Here is a 17,430-nt window from a genome sequence, read left to right on the forward strand (position 1 = left end):
CTTTGTGCATTTTGTTTGTCCAGTATTGAAAAAAATAGTTCCTCAACTGTAGTACAGTATTCTGCTTTATAAAAATCATTGAAAGAAAAATGTATCCATATGGTTGCTTTGGTAATTGTTATTTTGCAAAAAGATGGCATGCTGCATGATCAATATTTTAATTCGTAAATAATATAAATGTTGTTTGAGAAAATAATAGAAAGGAAACTTTAAGAGAACAGCTCTGCAGAAGCATTATTCAGTTAATTTCTACCAATGGAAAGGATTTTTCATAATTTTTTGTGTTTCCCCATTTTATCCTTCTTATTCAGTTTGCCAATGGATGGACCTATGGTGAAACATTTTCTGAATCTGCAAAAGTGCAACCACTAATGAAACAGTATAAGTTACTGTCTGAAAAGGTAAGGAATTTGTTCATGCTTGATTGATGATTGCTGAAATATCACTGAAAATATATTGCCTTGTCTTTTCATTGTTTTAAGAAAAAAAATACTTACACTATGTCAGCTAATGTGTGGTTGTTGCCTTTCTCAAAATTCTGAAAAGATAGAGAAAGGTTTCATTTTATAATAAATAGGCCACTCAAACTTTTTCTCACAAAGCTGAATCTACATGGCATAACTTACAGTGAAACCAAAATGTGATATTGCCACTCTATTTTTGTAGTAAGGTCACACACTAACGCCTTCTTGCTTAGTGATTTAGGTTTAGCCTTTGTCTGGTCTCCAGCAGAAAACCACGACATCTGGAGAACTTGATATAAATGAAGCAATGCTGAATGAACTGGGTTTTTTCAGCTTAAAGGGGAGAAAGTTGCTGGAGATGTGGTCTTGGTTTCCTGGTTCCTAAGCATTAGTTACAGAGAAGCTGGATGGATGTATTCTCTTCACAGGGTGCGCAGTGACAGGAGAAGAGACGATGGCTGTAAGCTTCTTTAGCAGAAATACTTTCTAAAAATTCTTCTTATCTTGAAAGCTTAAATCTTGAAATAACCACTCAAAAAAGTGGTGAAATCAGCTGCGTGTTGAAAGCATGATGCAGCAAGACCTAGACAACCTAATCTTGATAGCTCAGTTAGGTACCTTATCTGAACTCAACAGAAGGTAGAGGCAGATGTCCAGAGATCTCTTCCAACACAGACTTGTTTATGATTCTGTGATTATGGTTTTTGGTTCATGTAGCAGATAAAACACTGCATTACTCCTGATAATTTCTGCTCCACCCTTGATTTCATGCTATTAACACAGTTTTCCCTGAGATCATCAGCTTCCTGCAGGGCCAGAATTCTTTTCCCCGCCTCTGGAATGATAAATAAACTTTTTTATTTCTATATGATTTATTTGCATCATTTCAATAACCCTGAGCCATAATGGTTGAATTCAGCACATTTTTTTGCATCTCAGTATAACCAGAACTAAGTCCAATAGTTACTTTTTGCTCTGTACAGCATAAACAAGTTAATTACTGCATGTACTTTCTTCTAGGAGAAAGAAATTTATCGATGGCCGATCAAAGAATCACTCAAAACCATGCTGGCATGGGGGTGGCGAATTGAAAGAACACGGGAAGGAGATTCCATGGCACTGTATAATCGGACACGTCGCATATCTCAAACCAGTCAAGTGAGCCACTTTCCTAAAAACTTTGTGTTATTCTGTATTATTAATAATAACTGCCTTTTGAAAGGAAGCTTTTCAACTTTTAGGGCTCTGTATGCTCATATACATGCGTATGAAAATAATGTCACACATAGGAAGAAAAGCCTGGACACTGTTCTTTTTAAAGCAAGAAGTACCTGTTACTGCATAATCCATAGAGCAGAGCCTGTCAATGCCTCTTTTCTAGCCACACTTCTTGTGTCTGTGTCATCCAGGAAACCTCTGTCACTTTTTATCCTCCTTTGAACATTTGTGTCTGTAATAAGCAAACCTCTGACAAATTTAGACAGTAAAAACAAAGAATAAAGACATGGCGATATTTTCTGGATGGGGAGGAGGGACAGAAGGTAAAAGAGAACTATTTATAGTTCTAGTCTTCAATGTAAAAATAGGGTTGGAAAGCTAAATTAAAAGTTTAGTTTTTGCCTGAATTCACCTTAAACTAGATTATGTGAAATTGCTGAGAAAAAAAAGAATCTCTAGATAATGCAGAGATTTAATCAGAACTTTATCCTTGTTTATAGTAAGTTCAAACTCTAAATGAGTTCAAGTGAAATTTTTATTTAAATGAAAGGGATTTGTGTCTGATAGCCATATGACTTTGGGAACAAACTATGTTGCCCTTTGCCTAATTCTCACTAAAGTTTACTACCCCTGATATATTTTCAGCTGTACCACAAAAATCTTCTTGCTCTCTAGAGATTTACAAGTGACTTTTTCTTTAAATTTCCTAATTACTTTCCGTGTCTCCTAACATTAACTTCTTCATATTAAATGCTTGTGTAACTACGCTGTTTTGCACATTTGTCATTCAGATCTCTGTAGATGCAGCCCATGGTTACACTCCTCGAGCAATTGACATGAGCAATGTCACCCTCTCCAGAGACTTACATGTAAGTCAGAAACACCTAAAATGCTTATGGTTTGTTTTACAATTTAATTTTGTTAGTTTTGCTAGTTTATTTAAAACAATTCGGTACCAAATATTACTTATTTTGATATGCTTTGTGTTTGATGGGGGCTTTTTGGTCTTTTTCATTGTTGCTCTCCCATCGTCTGTTACTTAAAATCATGATTCATGTTGAAAACCTTCGAAATTTCTTTAGTCCAGGATTGGTTTTTTTGTGAACATTTGCCATTTTGAAGAGAATCCTGTTTAGAGGAGCTAGCAGCATCAAATTTTTCTGTTTCCCATTCCCCATTTCTCCACCATCTTTTCAAAGCATTTTGTCAATGCTCTTTTTTTCTCTAAACTTAAGGAATTGAGAATCAGAAACCATTAAGTACTGTGAGAATAGAGAATGAAGGAATTTGAGGTAGGATTTTGACAGATGAGTCAGCAGGTTGCTGTTATTTGGACCAACGTATGTTTTAGTTGATGGTCTGTTGCTGTCATTAGATAGGATTTTTTTCATGGTGCTTGCTGGAGTATGGTGCTAGGTTTTATAGTCTGCTAATTTCCTGTGAGTACAATTGCAATGTAATGTAGGCGTATACTAAATAGCTTTAAATGAGTTAGCATGAGTGTTTGTACCAGTCTAGTGATGGCAACATGGTGTTCAAAGCTGACTACAATTTAGTCCTTAAACAGAGGCTTAACTTTGCCCATACTGAACTTTGCCATATTGCAAACAAGCAGTGGTAGTAAATTAATTGACTAACTGTGCAGTATATACTCTACTGTAGCTCTAAACAAATTCTCACATTGGATTTCCACTCCTTGATTACTGTCTTGCAGTTTCCAGTTTCATAGTTGCAGCAGTTTTAGATTGCTGACTAGCTTTAAAAGAATTTTCTACCAATTAACATCAGTAGATTGCTGATCATTCCAAATAGTTCATAAAATTGATAATTGAATAACTGCCTCTACCATTGTGTTGTTAAATTGAGGAGAAAGACTCCTTACAATTATGACGTTTAATGTTTCTATAAACTCAGTATAGTTAAAAGGCTTGGCAGACTTTGTTTAATGCTTAGGAAACAACTCATGATGTGAACATCATCATAATATTATGATGCAGTAAACCAAGCCCAAATGAAAATAACTATCCTGTCACAAGTCACATGGAAGGGGCATTGGGACTTCTGTTTGTCCCTTGCTTAGTTTTTTTATTCTGTACCCTCTAACTCTTGTCATTACTTGTAATTCCTTTGTAGCCCTTAGCTATTAGGCAGAGCTTGTTGGCTTTATGATTCATTTGCCCTATGAAGAGAGGTCTTCTTTGAAGCCCACTTCAAAATCTGTTATTAAAAGCTAAGCAAATTTAATTCAAATGTAATTTCAGCTATTAATTGTCCTAATATAGATACTGAGGAAATTTATACAAATGTTGATTATTAACAAGATCTGAGTTATAAAAATTAACTATGTGTAATTTTGAACATTTTTGAAAATGTTTAATACCTTTCAAGTTGGAGTTCAAGGTTAGGTAGCAATACTTGTGCCCATGTCTTAAATTGTACGAGTGCAAAATACTCCTCATTTTGGTCTTAGGTCACCTGGTCACATCTTAGCTCCATAAGCAGCTAGGTCTTGCTCTAAAATCATCTTCATAGCACTCTGCTTTACTAGGTTCTATGAAAACACAGATTACTGTTCATCCTTTTAAGGTCCTAATTTGGATTATCAAAATACCAGGATCAGAGTGTGCATGACAGAAGGCACCTACCATACACAACAGAAATATATTATCATTTATTCAGTGGACAAATGTTCATGAAACAAATTGTCTTGTGGACAGATAAGTAATGGTTGAAAACTTGCTCAATTCATGAGTATTCTCACAAATAAAGAAATTGGTATTGAGAAAATACAATTGCTCATTACTCAAAATCCTTACTGAAGATGAGAAAATCTCTGTAGGTGCATGAAAGAAATGTAAAGTGAAAACTGCAGTAAATTCCACACTCTCTACAATTAGAAAGTACACAGCCAGGAGGACAGTAGAGGTGAGTTTAAAAAGTCGTTTCATGTTGAAACACATCCTACTAGGTGGACACTGGAAAGCTTGTCTGATTTGTTTGGTTTGGGGTCTAGCCTCTAGTTCACCAGTCTGAAGAAGTTTCTTTTATAGGAAAAAGATATGGAGTTATTTATGCTCTAAATGGTCAGTGGTTTTAACAGTGTGGTCACACAAATGAGCACAGTATCCACAGAGAAGATGCTATATCCTTGAGCGTATAATTAATCTGTCACAGCCAGCAATAACAATGTTGATTCAGTCCTCTGGCTTGCTGTTCTCTCTTTCCCTTAACAGTGCCTTCAGAGGGTTCCTTTTGCCCTTGTTTTCAGAATCAAGCCCCCCATCTGACTCCCCAGTACTATTTCCAGACTATTCTTCTCTTTGTGGTTCCTTGTTTTCTGCTGAAGAGTTCTTTCTTCAGCACCAGGTTCCTGACTCATACCCATGCTGATTCTACCCAAATTCTATACCGCATTTTTTTCAGTAAAAACTTGTTTCCAGTGAACCAGTACAGTGTAATTGTATTACACTTCCCAGAGAACAGAACTTGTTATTTAATATCAGCCAGAAACTTGTCCTTCTTGAGAGTTATTCATTGCAACCCACATCACTAAGTTCTCCATTTTCCTAAGGCTATGGCTGAGATGATGGCTGAAAACTACCATAACATATGGGCAAAGAAAAAGAAACTGGAGCTTGAAGCAAAAGGTAATGTTAATTATATGTATTTACAATATTTTAAGTTTTCTGTGACTGCATTAGGTCACGCATTTCAAAAAAATAAAAAAGAAGGAAAAGGAGCAACAAATTTAAATTGACAAAGAAGAAACAGTAAGGTATCTATTCTTGACTGTTATTTTTAGTGCCTGAAAATTTTTATAGTACCCATTGTAACTCTTCTTGTTCAAGTAGTCTACCAATTCAAATATATCAAGGGAAGGAAACTCAAAGGTTGTAAATAAATTTAAGCACATTAATCCATTTTCCTTTTAGCATTAATCTTTCAGACTATTACCCAATGGGCTATGATTTCATTTGTATTGCTTCTTTTATTGCAGGTAAATCTGAAGAGTGTTTACTAAGTACTGCACATATCATGTGTTGAATTGACAAGGGGAAAAACCTAGAGCAGATGCTTGATTCCATATAAAAATTGCATGTGCTTCATGATCTCTGCTTATTTAAATGACTTTTTTTTTCATCTGTTGTGTAATTTACTGTTTTTCATCTGTGTTAAAAGCATTTTTTTATTTGTAGTAAAGCTAATTTTTTTTTTCAGGTATCACTATATTAGCAAATGGAGAAAACAAGCTCTCAGTTGCAAATTATTGAAGCTAGGGTTTTGCCTTATCTGAAGGTGTCTAGTTGTATGTTGTATGCACCAAAGTTGGTCTAAATTTGTAAAATTCCAGAAAATGCATATCAGTTAAGGTTTTATATAAAAGCAGAATTCTATTTGGAAGTGCCTTTGATAATCACTTTATATTTCCATGCCTTTAATTATGTTTCCCCTTTATATAATTTTTATATTATTCCTTTCCTGTAAAACCTTTCTCAGGATAAGTAGCCTCAGGATGGGCCAAGTTTAGGAAGTCATAGACTACAGAAAACGAAATATTTCAATATTTCAACTGCATTTCACAGCTTTGAAAGCAGAATTTTGCCTATGAGAAGCACTTCAATGAGAATACTCTATAGTGTGTGTTGTGCTGTGCACTATGGGAAGGCTGGAGGTGGCCGTAGTGACTGAAGGCTTCTGATAGAAAGGTTTTGTACGTGAAAAGTAGATTGTCAGCTGAGCAAAACTTGGCCTCCAAAAATTCTGAGGGTTTTCCTCCAGTATATTCATATGTTAGTCTTTTTAATTTTTTTCCCATATGCAAAGAAGAAAAGAATAATGTGGGCTTATGTGCATTTTGCTGTCTTCAGCTGTCCTGTGGTACAGTTACATTATGTTGGTGATAAGAGAATAAAATCCAATCATCCCAATGTTAAAGACTGTACTTCCTAAAACAAATCCAGACTAAACAAAAAACCCCAATCAACCATCAGACTTGCCCATTAGGTTTTCATTTTGCATTTTTTGAAAAGATCAGAATATGTACCTTAAAAAAAATCATCCAGTGGTATGTCTCCAATATTTTCTACAGGGAATTTGTTCCTTTTAAAAACTATTATTATTATTAGATACTTTCTTTAGTGTCTGGGTTTTTTTTTTTTTCAGAGGTAAATCTTATCACTACCCCTGCAGTTTCCTGGGGTTTCAGAGAAGTTGCAATAGGAATTTATTGTGTTGTGTTATGTGATAGTGATTTTAGAAGTTGAACTCCTGAGAATGTTGCTTTTTATGCAGATATTTACATTAAGAATCACAACTTTATTTTCCTTCCAAATTAAATATCTACATGCAGTAGATATCAATACATCAGATTTTAGTAAGCAATACAATGAAGTTTGTTCTTTATACCTGTGGTTTTGCAGCGTTCTTTTGATTTTGCTGCACAGGAGTGAGAACCATGTTTGAATGATGTATTCTAATTTTCTGTCTTAAATTTATTACTATAAAGTAGAACTGTATCACTTTAATATATGTTTAGATGTTTGTGTATCTTACTAAACTTGATGAACTCTGTTATTAGAATGTTTAAATATTTGTTTATGTATGTTTATATATTTGTTTATGTATAGGTTTTCTTAGGAAATTATGTATTATTTATTGAGATATTTTCAGTTTCATTAAATGAAGTTGCAGTTGTAATAGATGTTTGTAACCATGATGTTGTTAAGCATTTTTTTTCCTTAAGGGTTTTTTGCCATAGGTTCAGCATATTTAGCTTGTACTTGCAGCAAATATATTGGAAAGATGTAACCACATCTCAGTTTCTATCTGCATATTTTTTAAAGTTTGTGTAAAGAAACAGACAAGTATGTTGTTATTTCAGACTAGAATGTAACATGCTGTGTATTATTGTGATAGTACTTTTACATACGGTGACTTACCATGTCAACAGATAACTCTTTAATTTTAATTCTCTTGATGCTCCATAGTAGGAGGAGGCAACCATCCCCTTCTTGTCCCTTATGATACACTCACAGCCAAAGAAAAAGCCAAGGACAGAGAAAAAGCACAGGATATTCTGAAATTTCTACAGATTAATGGATATGTTGTCTCCAGGTAATTTTCAGTTCACTATTAATGTCACAGAAGGTTTCTGATAGTCCTCAGTGGTCTGTTTTGTTTTGTTTTGTGGTTTGGTTGGTTGTGGTGGTATTTTTTGGTTTCTGTTATTGCTTGTTTTTTGAGGTTTCTTCTATCAAACCAGAACTCTGTGATTATTTTTTATCTTTCACTTCCTGGGAATAAGGATGAGCTCCTTCATATAAAACATTGTAAGGAAGAAATTAATTACAGAGTTAGTAGCAGGGGTTTTGGAAGGCATGAACAGAGTTCTCCAGAATGTCTGCATGCCTTCTACCTTCCCTCTCAATATTGCAGCTTTTTCTTTCTGGCATGTGTCCATGCATCCAACTGTTAGTAAACTTACTAGTTTTCTACAAGTGATGGAATTATTAAGTCTTAGTTACAGGTTCACACACATCTTCAAACACGTCTCTCTCTAAAGGAATTTCTAGACAATTGGTAAGATAAGACAGTTTTATTTCTAATCATACAACTAATTCATTTCAATTGAGTTCATTTACAGTATTATTTTTTAAACAATCCACAGTGTAAATGTAATAATAGTGAATAGTCTGCTGAATAACATGCATAATTCATTTTAATATAGTGTATATAACTTCTAAATGTAGCATGAATAAATTTTTAATTAATTTGGAATCTTTTCTGCCTTATCAGCATGACTTAGGAAATCAGAATCTCTAGAAAAGGCTGAGCCTTGCATGACTTAAACATTAGTAAGTTAATGAAACAGTCACTGAGATCAATTTAAGTAATCACTGTGAATTAGCCTTGCACATCTACCTAAAATCTGCCTGCTTCCATTCTTATCTATCAAATATGAATTCCAGCCTGTTTCTAGAGTCCCACAGTTAATCTGATAATTTTGGTAAAATCTCACAGTTTACTTCTGCTCAGTGCAGTAGGATGTACAAGGTGGGATGCCAGACAGCAAAGGTTTCTTTCCTTATTCGCTGTCAATATGATCAACTACATACTACATTTTTATTCCTGTTAAATACAAGAGTAAAGTGGCTTTTAGGGTCTTTTGGGAGTGGCAGGTTAAGAGGGATGGTAAAAAAACCATTAACTTGGACACACCCATAGTCTTGCAACTAATTCTTGCTACATCTGCACCCTCCTGTGCTGGTTAAATGCAGCCTTTTCCGCGATGTTAAACTCAGAGTACTTGCTGCACCTTTGATAGCTACCTTGTCTAAACAAACAAGGGCCTGATTCATGTTTTAATTTGGTCTGCTCACCACTCTACTTTCCATATATGCCTTGCTCCCATTTCTTTACAGTCTTTATTTGACAGTGACCGTTCAGGTCTCTGCACCCCCATGCAAAATGGCTTCAGGGAAGATAGAAACATTTCCCCCCACCAAGCATGTGGCACTCAGGCCCACTTCAGCTGCTGGTGCAGAAGCCCTCACTCATCTTGCTGACATGGCTCCTTCACATTAGCTGGAATTTTTTTACACCACAGCAGTCCCACCTCAGTGGCAGGCAGCTGGGACTTCCAGTTTCTGGAGTCGCAGACCCTGCTCTGTGTCTTGACTGTCTGTCTGCAATGGCTGCGACCAAATGCGCTTATGCCAGTCCCCTGCTGAAGCTGCCACTCTGGCCTCACGGTCTGTAGGGCTCATAGAGCTGCTCCCCAAAGCTGTGGCATCTCTAACTACTGATTCTTGAGACCTTTTTTCACCTCACTTGTCACAGACCTGGGGGCACCTACACCCCAAACCTGACTCCAGTTGCTGGCCCAGTATCCAGCTCATGCTGGCCTTGACAGTAGCTGCCATCCGCTTCTGACAGCCGATGGAATAGTGAGTGACATTACACAGAGATACAGGTACTAAGGCATTTAATAGGAATATAGGACAAACTCTAGTGATAACGTACAGGGCTCAGTCACTCAATTGATTTGACAGCTTACATGTGACCAGCTATTTTGAAATCTGTTTTCATCCCTTCTGCGCTTTTCTTTTTATTCTTCCTTCCTGTACAATCTGTCGTTGCTTTGTGTATTGAGCTGCCTCGAATAATTCTCATTTCCCTTTCTCTTAGGAGTTCCGAAGTTAAGGTGGCCTTCTCCAAAGTTGTGTCTGAAGTTTCTTAATGGTCCCTTAGTTAGTAAACTTGAGAATTTTGTTCTCCAGCGTTGTTTCCTTTACATTTTGTCTACCAGATTTGTGTCTCTAGGCATATGCTTTAATTTAAAACATAAATGTGCAATACACAGGCAATTATATTCTGTATATACACAGTAGGTATGCTTTTTAAACTTGCAGCCTAGCTGAGTACCAATTTAACTTGGTGCATGAGTCAGGGGGAGATGAGGTGTGACTGATTCCCTCACTGTTTAAGAATAGCTGTTTCATGTGCCATCAATTAAGCCCTGATTCTGCATAAACAAGGCTTGTGTCAATGCCAGCTTGTTGCTAGGGATGTCATCCCATCACGTTGATTCATGCTTTGAGTTTCATTCTTGTGGAAAGATGATGTGTTTTTTATATCAGACTAGTAACTAACATGGATGGAACATGCTGGAAAAGTGATTCCATCACTTTGTTTTGGTTTTCCTTTGCTTTTTCGTAAATGCTGCATAGCTATTCAAAAGTTTTCCATTGCAAGCAGACTTTTCAGGAAAAGTCATTTAGATTTACTTCTAGTTTGATTGTTTAAATCAAAGTATTTTTCCTCTTCCAAACTTCCTCACCCAAGAATCAGTCCCTGTAGGGAAATGTAAGATAGTACAAGTAATGGAAAGAAATTATAAGAATAGTGGATTATTTTGATTGACAAGTGTAATTTTTTCCCAGCCATCTGGTTGGGAAATCTACTTGTGTCTTAACCAATTGCTCAAAAATGTGTGAGACTGTTGTTTGCATTAAACACAACAAAATCTTATATTAATAAGCGCATGCTCATTACCAGAAAAAATTATGTCAGAATACATGGAGAGGTAAGACTGCTTGGAGTCCTTCTGTATGTGTAAAAATTTACTTGTTTCTTTTTACAGAGGACTTAAGGACCTGGAATTAGACACGCCTTCCATTGAGAAACGCTTTGCCTATAGTTTCCTTCAGCAGCTTATAAGATATGTGGATGAAGCCCATCAGTATATTTTGGAATTTGGTATGGTACCCCTTGCACATTTTTTAAAACAATTATTAGCTAAGATTTCTGATGTTATAAAAACAACCAGAATTTTTTTTAAAGATTGGTACATTTCTGGAGTAGTTTTCCCTTTAATTTCCCATAGTTGATGAAGGTCATGAATTTTGAAGTTACGAAACTGCCATTCATTCCAATTTCCCATATTCATTCGTCAGATTAAAAATTTTCAGCAAAAATTTATGACTTTCATTTTATGAAAAAGAAAACTAGCTGCCTCCTTGCATTTATGCACAAAATTATAATCTCTCACATGTGCACAATAGTAGTTTCACATGTAATCCCTTTTTCATATGTAATCCCTTTTTCAGAGAGCAAATGAAACCAGTCATTTGTACCATTCTGCAATTTTCTCTTAAAAAGGGAATAGAGAAACATCTTCAACAAACTTCCACAATGGGAATGTTCTTTCATAAATATCCAGCACATGTTTTGCGAACAGCACTATGAAGGATTTATCTTCTTTTGGTGAAGATAAAAAAATTTGAAAGTTTGGTTACCCAAGCCAACTTCTTACATGACCAGTAAAAGCCAAAAACACCTGGCCAGATTCTGCTTCTGTTGTGACCATTTTTGTTGCAAGGTTATATAACATACGTTGTGCCTCGTAGTCATAAATGTTGTAAATGACAGTAACAGGAACATCAGGGAGATTGTTTTTTAGGTGAGCATTGATATATTCAATCTAGTTTTAATGTGGAAATTTGGCAAATTTAGGCGTTATTATATGCCATAGTTACTTAAAGCAGCAAAAGTCTGGTCTTGATAACTCATCAGGCTACTTCTGCTGCTAATGCTTGATTACCATGGCTTCATCATTCTTAATTACATAAATTTGGGATAACTGCAAGAATGATAATGATTAAATACTGAAACACTAGAAACACTGGTGGAACAAGTACCGTTTGAGTCCCTCAATAGATTAATGGAAAGAAGACATTAAATAAATGAGAAATAGTTTGGGAGCTGTAAGAGATTTTATTTTGAAAGAGATTTTGTTTTTTATGGTAAGGGAGGAGAGAAGCAATTTAAATTTTAGTTAGATAGATCTAACCATTAATCTTGTTCTTTAGTACCAAGTTCATAAATAAGGAATGAGAATTCATTAATTCCATTTCTCCTGGGAACAACTGCAGAAAGATGTTTTATTAGAATCTGAGTTCATGTTTCGAAATTGTCACCTGTAACAGGAAAAGATAAACACAGCACCAGAATTTTATCTCACAAAAACATCCATATCTCTTTGTACTATGAGATGCCTACACTTTTATGAAGATTTGGGCAGTTATTCTTTATACATTTTATTTGCTGTTACTTTTCCTCTAATGAGGTAGTCATAAAATGCCACTTTAACTAGTGCCTATACTGTTTGAAGTACCTTAAATCTACATCTAAGGATGACCAGTATTATTTGTTTAGTGTACATTTCCTAAGAAAAATGCAGAGTAGACTGTAATTATGATACCTGACAAGAAACTTATATTTCTTCTCTCTGCAGATGGTGGCAGCAGAGGCAAAGGAGAGCAATTCCCATATGAACAAGAAATCAAGTTTTTTGCCAAAGTACAGTATATTTTTGTTTATTCTTTGTCAGCATAGTGATTAAGAGAAGTGAGAACATATTTTTTAGTAAAAGTTATTGTTATAGTGGTGTTTTTCTGTGTTAAATTCATTCTTTTATTAATTAAAAACAGCAGTAATAAAAATAGCTTGAAAACAATGTGGGATGAAATATAGATGTGGGAAGATTACAAGACTATATTTTTATTCTCATTATTTCCTGCTCCATGATATGCAGCTACTCATATGATGTTATTCAGAAGCTCCCTACATTTTCTGTTTTCTAGCTTAGTCTAATTTTGAAGATTTTTCTCTTTTACGATATTCAGGTGGGTTAATGTGAGCAATAGTTATTGGAATTAACACGGCTGTGTATCTCTCAGTGCCATGGTAGTTATTTCTCTTGTTTTAAAACCGTGTTGTTGTCTCCATCACGGAGTCAAACAATGTCTGAGGTTGGAAGGACCCTTTACTTAGCACTTTCAGGGAGCCATGTCCAGACATCTTTTGAATATGTCCAAGGGTAGAGACTCCACAGTCTCTCTGCTCAGCCTGTGCCAGTGCTCAGTCACCCTGACAGTAAAAACCTGTTTCCTGATGGTCTGAGAGAACCTACCATGTTTCAGTTTGTGCCCATTGACTGTGGTCCTGTCACAGTTGAAAAGAGCTTGGGTCCATCTTCTTTACCCACTCTCTTCAGATGTTTACAGACATGGATGAGATCATCCCAGAGCCTTCTCTTCTCCAGGTTAGGGTCCCACCTTCCTCATTCTCTTGTCGTTTGAAAGATCCTCTAGTTTTTTAATAGTTTTGTGACCCTTGCTGGACTCTCTCCAGAATGTCAATGTTTCTCTTGTACTTGGGAGCCCAGAACCAGACAAAACAATTGAGATGTGCTCTCACCAGAGCTGAGTGGAAGAACCCTCTCCCTGGACTCTCTGACAAGCACTGTCTCTTGTTCAATCCACGCTGCTGTTGGCTACCTTTGCAATAAGATTGCATTTTTGGCCCATGGTCTGTTTGCTGTCCACTGAGGATCCCATGGTCCTTCTTTGAAAAACTGCTTTTCAGCTGATAAGCCCTCAGTGTATCCTGGTGACTGAACTCATTCCTCCCCAGGTGCAGGACTTCACACTTTTCACTTCCCCTTCCTCCTGACAGCCATGAAATTCCTCTCAGCACAATTCTCCCTTTTCTGTCACAATTTTACACATTATAAACCAAGAAAATCTGCTGTTGCCTTTCACACATAAAATCTTGTATGATATTTACCTATTCAAAATGCCTTTTGAATTCATTAGTGAGTAAGAAAACGTGACTGTTTGCAGCATTTTCTATCTCTGGTGTCATTTGCAGTAAGTTGTTATTTCTATGCCTTAGAGTATTTCCATGTGGTATTATTTGTCAGGCTGATTGACTCAGAAGCTAGCATCTCACTCTCTTGTGAACCATGCTCCAAAAGGGAAGCTATTTCATATTTTCTTTTTGGCCATTTATTTTGGATCAGCTGCTGTCTGACACCTGTAGTGGGCACTGAGTAATAATCACCACAGAAAGTAAACAGAAAAACTTCTGTGGCACAAGCCCTTAGTAAGTGATGTTATTTTGAAAAATCTAGAAATAAGTGGTGTTAGCATGCTGACAGTTGTAGGTGAATTTTTTTAAACCTACATTAAAAGGACCAAAAAGCAATAGTTGTATTTGGTTATGTATTGTAGGAAAAATCTTAAATTGTGAGATAAAATTAAATTATACTTTCTGCCTTGTACTCCTCCTAAAAACCCCCACAGATAAGTCCCAGTGATAATGTAATTTTTTTTTCTGCTGCCTTACTTGATGACGTATTAAGTGCCTTGAATATTAAATAAATTCAGAGAAATAGCTATTAAAGAAAAAATCCAAACAGACAGAAGTTTTAAGACAGAAAAGCTGTTTGAAATCTCCTGTCTTTAGTTGTGACCTACAAAGTATAATACAGAACATAATAAAGAAGGTCCTGAGATAACCACTCTTTCTGATTTAATTTCAGGTTGTGCTTCCTTTGATTGATCAGTATTTTAAAAATCATCGCCTGTATTTCTTATCTTCAGCAAGTAGGCCTCTCAGCAGTGGAGGTCACGCCTCTAATAAAGAGAAAGAAATGGTGACAAGGTAAAGCTTAAAATGATATTAATGTCTATGCATATGTGTGTTGGTCTTTAAAGAGCAGCAGTTGAATGTGGACAAGTGAGAAGTGGGAGGCACAGAGATATTTTTATGTACACACAAATTAAGCATTTTTAGCTTTAATTTCCCATTAGGAAAATTCATTTTATAAAATAGAGAGGAGTACAGAGTTATTATATGCTGTTTAAAAGGTGATGATTTTGGCATGCAGGGAACTTCAATTTATCCTTATATTTAACAGCAGAACACTTGCACAGTCTGTGGCACAGGCTATACAATTATGTATCAGTTTTCTGATAGTTCTAACTGTTAGAAATAGGTATATACTGAAATCATTATTCCTGCAAAATTTTATGTTAGATTTATAAGCCAAACTTATTTGTAGCTGAGTTTCAATAAGTATCATTATTAATGTCCATCATAAAAATAAGGGAGTTGCATTCTTTCTGCTCTATAGTTTTATAAATAGTAATGAGTAGTACTTTCACAGAAATATTTGATTCTTTCTCTGAAGTTACTCTTTTTTGCAGACCATCTCTCTAAAATGTTTTAATTTTATTTCACTTCTGATTGAATTGAAACCCACATTTCACATTTAGTAAGGTGGATTACAAGCTTCACACAGGATCTCTTGAGTACCTGTAACATGGGCATGTATGATGGTTCCCTCCTTGGCTGTTCTTGGGCATGACCCATGCAATATTGAATTGCTGCATTTTGGGGCTGACAGCCAGATGGTGGTCATTCAGACATGCAGGGCTTGCAAGATTGTGTGAATGCTGAGTGAAGTTTTTATCACTGTATTAAGCTCAAGTAAGTAATGGCTGTATTGACTTTGCATCATCTCATGGACTAATCTGAACTGGCAGCTTATCTCAATGCTGTTCTTCAAGGGATTTTAAAACTTTATCAAAATGCATGCATATAAATAATTTTCCAGTCTTATGAGCTGCTAATTTTCTGTCTGTAATGTCCTGGATAACGGTATTTTTACAGATGTTAAGTCATGCAAATAAACTCCCTACTTCTGGAAAATGTCAGCTATATCAGCATACCTGCTGCATAGAGATCCAGGATTTATGCACATATACTCTGTAGCTGTGTGAGATTCCAGAACTTATAGTCCTGCAAAATGATCAGAGCTGCTGCCATACTTGATTGGGTTATGTGCTATCCAGATGTGTCAGCCAAGCAGAAGAAAATAGATGCAGGGAAATCTTGGATGAGTAATAGCTAATTCCATTGAGTGCACCTCCTACACAGAATTTGTTTTAAGCTAAGGGCAGCTCCTGGCTGCTTTCCTTCTCCAGTGATGATAAACTTGCATTCATTAAGCTGTGGAACAGTATAATTTTGGATATTGATAATGCAGTGAAAGTTAGCATATGCAACAACCATTCCATATTCAGAAAATGCAGTTAATCCAGATCTATTTTGCTGACAAATATGGGTCAGACTTCTTCCTGAAATGTGGTGGCATTATATGCTGTTGTATTTGTAACCAACCTCTTCATGATTGGGTTTTTCAAATTTCTCATCCAGTAGACCAAGTTACGAGTTATCTAACTACTGTAGTTGTATGAAATTGGTTCTGAATATCAATCTGGGTATTGGAAATTTTGATTTATTTATTTATTTCTTTATTTGGCCTCAACTAAAGACACTGTAGATGATAGTTTCAGTCTCACTTTGTGAAAGCACAGCATCTGCTGAATGGTACAGGCCGTTGAGTAACATTTGTCTGTCAGAACATAAGATAGAGTGGTGAGCTATTTATGTCTTTTCCAGAATGGACACAAAATCTATATGGCGCTAGCATGCTTCTTTACATCTTTTCCTGTTGGACTTGGTGATTCAAGATCCTCATAAAACAATATATAGTCTATGTCTGCATCATGGAATAAAAAGTGAACCGAGATCCCCAAACATACACCAAGCAGGCTCATTTCTAAAACAGAGCAATTGCTGTTGCTAGAGTGGATCACTGTGCATTGGCTAATTAGCTGGATTCAATCCCACATTAATCTGGCTGTTGTGATTCTGGACATAAATGTTTCCATTTGACACCGTGCTCTTGTCTGTCAATGGAACAACATGTTCAGATCTCATCCATAGGCTGTGCAGACATGCTTATTGTATCTTTTGCTTTTAAATCAGAGGCTAATAAATAGCTAGTATGCCTATTAATTATGTAGCTTAATAAAATGACATGATATTGTTCATGTCATTTATATCAGATGAAAGGGATTGCAGCATAAAATAATACCACAAAAATGGATGTTTCTGGTGAAAATTCTCATACCAAACCAGATCTTGAAGATTGATGTAATTCCAACTTCAATCTGGAGCCCAGGTCAATTTGGGTAGGGTAGTTTGCTCCTGCTTCTATGAATTAACAGAAAAATTCACTTTTCTTTTTTCTCAATGGAGTGCTGTTTATCAGCACAGGAAGTAGTTCAAACATGCAAAACGAAATCATTGATCATATTGTTTAAAACCATGTAAGAGGTGATATTAGAAAAAAACCCAAACTTATTTGAAGAAAAATTCTTGCTGTGTTCAAGTTTACAAAATCCTAATTGAACTAGTTAAGCATTTGCCATCACACACCTCACTTAATTTGATTCTGTTGCCTTGTGTTTTCAAATTGTTAGTGGTATCCTGTGTAGCACAATGAACACATTTTACTTTTTAAAGCTTTGATGGTTATTTCCTTGTGGGTTAT

At 35.8% G+C, this 17,430-nt stretch overlaps 1 protein-coding gene across 1 annotated transcript in view; it reads left to right on the forward strand.

Moving 5' to 3' along the window:
• Positions 1 to 17,430, forward strand: part of RYR2 (ryanodine receptor 2) — a 380,761-nt gene that overhangs the window by 276,723 nt on the left and 86,608 nt on the right. Inside the window, exons 54-61 of the mRNA XM_058801183.1 lie at positions 312 to 401; positions 1,485 to 1,622; positions 2,474 to 2,551; positions 5,254 to 5,329; positions 7,670 to 7,796; positions 10,825 to 10,940; positions 12,478 to 12,542; positions 14,569 to 14,690. Coding sequence (XP_058657166.1) covers positions 312 to 401; positions 1,485 to 1,622; positions 2,474 to 2,551; positions 5,254 to 5,329; positions 7,670 to 7,796; positions 10,825 to 10,940; positions 12,478 to 12,542; positions 14,569 to 14,690 — 812 coding nt within the window. The remainder of the gene's footprint in view (positions 1 to 311; positions 402 to 1,484; positions 1,623 to 2,473; positions 2,552 to 5,253; positions 5,330 to 7,669; positions 7,797 to 10,824; positions 10,941 to 12,477; positions 12,543 to 14,568; positions 14,691 to 17,430) is intronic.

This window comes from Ammospiza caudacuta, chromosome 3, assembly GCF_027887145.1.
Source record: "Ammospiza caudacuta isolate bAmmCau1 chromosome 3, bAmmCau1.pri, whole genome shotgun sequence".
Taxonomy (NCBI): domain Eukaryota; kingdom Metazoa; phylum Chordata; class Aves; order Passeriformes; family Passerellidae; genus Ammospiza; species Ammospiza caudacuta.